General features: G+C 32.6%; 1 protein-coding gene across 1 annotated transcript; it reads right to left on the bottom strand.

The window, feature by feature from the left end:
- Positions 1–2,656: 2,656 nt before the first annotated feature.
- On the bottom strand, positions 2,657–4,272 carry LOC127106761 (transcription factor DYT1). Its single transcript, XM_051044066.1, has 4 exons — positions 3,949–4,272; positions 3,677–3,850; positions 2,953–3,129; positions 2,657–2,841 (listed from the first exon to the last, which is right to left on the bottom strand). Exons 1-4 carry the CDS (start codon positions 4,165–4,167, stop codon positions 2,782–2,784), a joined length of 630 nt encoding a protein of 209 aa, XP_050900023.1. The 5' UTR covers positions 4,168–4,272; the 3' UTR covers positions 2,657–2,781.
- Between the last annotated feature and the right edge of the window lie 297 nt (positions 4,273–4,569).

Here is a 4,569-nt window from a genome sequence, read left to right as displayed (position 1 = left end):
AATGGCTTGAGTCCACGTTTAACCAAAATGGAAAAGTTCGTGTATGGGTGAATATTAAGACTGACAGAGACGTTCACAAGATGATGTATACTATGTTCAAAATTGTTTTGATGGTTGTAATCGCATATTTATGTTGTTGTAATTGCATAATTATGTTGTTTATGTGTTGTATTTGTTATTAATGTTATTTTATTTGTTGTAGTTTGTTGTGTTGTTTTGTATGTGTTACTTGTGTGTTGTATGTGTTGTATTTGTTTGTGAATATATTTTCTCACAAAGTTATCATATGAAATAGATGTTGTTTTTAATATAAAGCAAAAGAGTTATAATTAAAATTATCTTGTTGTGCTTGTTCTAACATTGGGACAGTTAGTACGATTATGATCGGGCTGACGACATGAACTACATAATCTAATCATTTTGTTTGTTGTATCCATTCCAGTTCGAATACGGGTGTTGTTTGGACGACCCTTTTTCTTTCTTTGCATTACTTCATTATGCCAGAGAATGTCCCCTTGATATGCATACCACTAATCCTCTTTTTCTACCACTGAAAAGCTAATTTTGTAAACATTGGAGATGCTTATGACTTTGTAAACGTCGGATAGTAAGTAGGATGGATCCCGTCGAACCTTTGAACATGTCGCTATGACATGGGAGCAGGGCATACGAAAGGCTTGAAACTTTCTGCATTCGCATTGGACCAGACGATGTAATACTACTACACAACTCTACATTTGATTTAAAAAAATTGTCCAATTACATATCATCTAATCAAGTCATATTCTTGTACAGTTTATCTAGAGGCCATATTTGGGTCTTGATCATTAGGTTAACCATGATGATGCTGCCGTTTGGACAGCAAAAACACCAATTATCCGGTTCACTACTGTGGAGATGCACTAGAGTGACCATGTAAAACTGCAGTTCGGCATGCAACAACAAATTGCAGAACCTCCGACGTTTTTGAGAGATTGGCCTCAATAAAGAGTCGATGGCCAATGGGATTATTCCGAATGGAGAGACTTTCCAAAAGAGATGTGTCGTCATTGGAGGAATCGCCGATAACACATCTTAAACGAACCAGTCATACATGGTGCTAGACCAACTCAACATTATATGACATGGTTCAGGTCGGTTACAACGCCATAATTTGTGTTTGAGCCAAGGTATTTGATTGATCCAAGCCAACGAGCTTCGTCATCATACGTCCAACGACAAATCCCCGTCCAAGAACAATGTCAACCCACCCAAACCCAACGACCAACCTCACACCATCACCCTACCATATACACCCAACCACCAAACACTCAACCTCGCAACCAATTCATGTCACACACCCAAACTCAAAACCAAGAATCAAACCCTAACCACCAACAACCATACGCAACCACCACAATAGTCTATAGTCGAGATGATTCATACGATTCAACGTCATGCCATCGTAGCCCCCACCAATAAAGACCCAAACATCTCATCGCCACAACACCCAACCATTGTTTGACTTTAGTACACCACATGAACCATTGCTTTGTTTCCAAAATGATTCAATGTCCCAATTCAGACAACCATACCGCCCACAATTCACCCAACCACAACGACCCAACTACGACAACATGGGCACCAAACTCAATTACAGAAGTGTCGTTGGCGACAACCCCCAACTATTGGGGACAAATAATGACAAGTCTATCAAATACCGTTGGACCTTCCACCGGACCTTCACACCAGCCACCATTAAATCATGTCAGCACTCAAAGACCCCAAACGTTAACACCTCAGGGAAATCGTGGGAGACTTCGAAGACAGACTAACGCACCTGGATGTGGAATATGTGGGCGTTTCAATCGGGCGAGTCATTGAAATTCTTGTCAATTTTATATATTTTTACTTTATAATATAAATAATATTTAATTTAAATATTTAATTTAATTAATTATAATTATAAAATTTAAAATTAGAAAAAAGGAAGGTGCATGTGCCACATGCATTGGCGCATACACTATGTAGTGTATGCATGCACCAATGCATGTGGCATCAACGCATGCATGCGCCAGATGCATGAGCGCCTACATGCATTGACATTGCAAGCATGCGTCAGCTCCAATGAAGTCTCCTTTGAAAGATAATTGGATGCATCAGTAGGAAAAAATGGTTATTTTGATAACTAATTTGAAAATTTGGTTATTTTGATATTTAAATAAAAAAATAATTATTTTAAAAAACAAATCTTTTTTATAAAAATTATTTTGAGATATAATTTTTTAAATATTGTGATTTCGAATATATGTTTTGATCTTCAATAATATACATTTATATTATAGGATGTTAAAATTAATGTTTTAATTTATTAAAAACGAATTTAAAAAAAATTGTGATACTTAAAAAAGACATTTTTACAAAATTTATTTTTAAAAATATTAAAAAAAATCTATTTAATAAAATTGAAACAAATCGATCCTATATCTCCACGACATTGCATAAATAATACTAATAAAAGATTTGTAATTTAAAAATCCATTAAACAATCAATATTATAAAAGTTTAGTTAATTTCTTATTCTAATAGATTTACTTTGAATATTGTCTTTAAAGTTTTGAAATTACATTCTAACCAAACCCAGAATAACATTGTGTTCACTGGTCCAAATAAAATATAACTTGTAAAAAAAGCATGATTAGAAACAACTTAATAGAGTCAGTACAAGTTAATTGAGCAATACAATAATCTAATGTTCATTTCAATTTAATAGATTAATGCAAAATAACTTTTTCAATTGCTCTAATCTAACTTGATAAGAGTTGGAATGTGATATTCTTCAAGTGGTTCACCATCTAAGCCCTGAAAAAATAAAAATAAAAATAAATATAATTAACATAACAATCCTATAGTTTTTTAAAACTAAAGCAAATAATAACATGTATTATTAGCATGTATTAATAAGTTTCTCACCTGTAATGTTGCTGTAACAAGATATGCTCCTTCTATAGTTGTAACACTAATGTCAATCATTTCAATGCGTGAATCATTCAAATCTTCAATTAATTTCAATAACCTTCCCCTCTTGTTCACAAGTATCATCTTAACCCATATCTTATTCTTATCAACCTTTGCCACCTCAATCTCTTCCTGTACAATTTAACACATAATATTACTAAAACCAAAATATTATAAACTATATAGTATTCTCACGTATCCGGATTCTAATACATGTCAACGTATCAAATATTGTCATATTAATATTTCGTAACGTATCAGTGTAGTGTTTAATGTCTCAGTATGAGTATGTATATGTAAAGGTGACAAACGAGTAATATCCGTTCAGCAAAAGTTCAAAAAAAAATGGGACATGATAGATATATTCGAGGATGCGTACATAAAATCTTATTCTACCTAAGTATAAAAGTGAGAGCAGGGTAAAGTGAATGCTCGAAAAAAAAATGGGACTGGATAGACATATTTAGCATCGAACTTTTTATGTCTAAAATTTAAAAAATTATATATGAAGTTCGTGCGAATAGAAATATAAACGGATGGACACAATACAAAATTAGGGTTTAAAATCTTAACCCATCGAGATTCTGACGGACCAGATCTATTTTATCACCGTGCGAATACAAATATGCATTTAGATTAAAAAAACTCATTGTTAGGAAATAAATGAATTTTATAAAACCTGTATGCCCCAATTTTTCATCTCTGCTTCAGCAGCAGAACCACTTCTTTTTGGCTCAGATTTTTTCTCTTTTGTTCCTCCCATATCATGAAGCTCTTCCGTGAGACTCTTAACTTCATTTTGCAATTTTTGCATGTAAGTGATAGCATCTTCAATAATGCTTGCTTTGTTCATCTAAAATTCAAATTAAATTGTTAACTCAATATTAAATAGATTTTAAATGATAAAGTATTAAAATTAAGATAAAGAGTTAAGTTTAAGTGGTTAATTACATTTGTGATGTTTGGTACTAAAGAACGAAGCATCAAAAGTCTGCTACTGAGTTTCTCCCTCCTTTTTCTTTCTGTCTCAAGGTTCTTTGATGTGTACACATGTGTATCATCATCATAGTGGTTAATCTTTCTCAATTTTCCTCTATTGTTACAATTTTCACCATTGAAACCTAAATCCTCTATAGACACATATAATCTATGGTCATTTCCTTGTTCCATTTTAGATGTTGGAAATTCAGAAACAAGATATATCTTTAGATGTGAGAGAGAAAGTATAAACAAAGTTTTGGATGTTGTAAGAGATATAAATAAATGCTTGTAACCAAAGCATCATGTGTTATGAGAGGTGTTTTCTATGGTTCCAACTTCCAAGTTAATCCATGTGTTTCTTATGAGAGAGAGAGAGAGAGAAGAATATATTCCTCATCTTGATAACTAATTTGACTGTTGTGATTTACAAAATCTGTGTTCTGTTATAAAATGCTAGGTGAGGTCAAATTATTTCCTTTTCAACAAAAATTAAAACATACATTATTCAACTCTCTTTAAAAATAACTAATTCGGATCGGTTAAAATAATCTTACATTATTTGAGAATCGAGTTTAAATATTTAAAGCGGAT

The sequence above is a fragment of the Lathyrus oleraceus genome, chromosome 7 (genome assembly GCF_024323335.1).
Source record: "Lathyrus oleraceus cultivar Zhongwan6 chromosome 7, CAAS_Psat_ZW6_1.0, whole genome shotgun sequence".
Lineage (NCBI taxonomy): Eukaryota > Viridiplantae > Streptophyta > Magnoliopsida > Fabales > Fabaceae > Lathyrus > Lathyrus oleraceus.
The sequence above is the reverse complement of the archived record's forward strand: the minus strand, read 5'-3'. Positions and strand labels throughout refer to the sequence as shown.

Coding starts and splice junctions, on each gene's coding strand:
- LOC127106761 (XM_051044066.1), bottom strand. CDS start 4,167: ATGGAACAAGGAAATGACCATAGATTATATGTGTCTATAGAGGATTTA. Junction 3,130..3,676: donor TGAAAAATTGGGGCATACAG/GTTTTATAAAAT, acceptor TAAATTGTACAG/GAAGAGATTGAGGTGGCAAA. Junction 2,842..2,952: donor TTGTTACAGCAACATTACAG/GTGAGAAACTTA, acceptor TTATTTTTTCAG/GGCTTAGATGGTGAACCACT.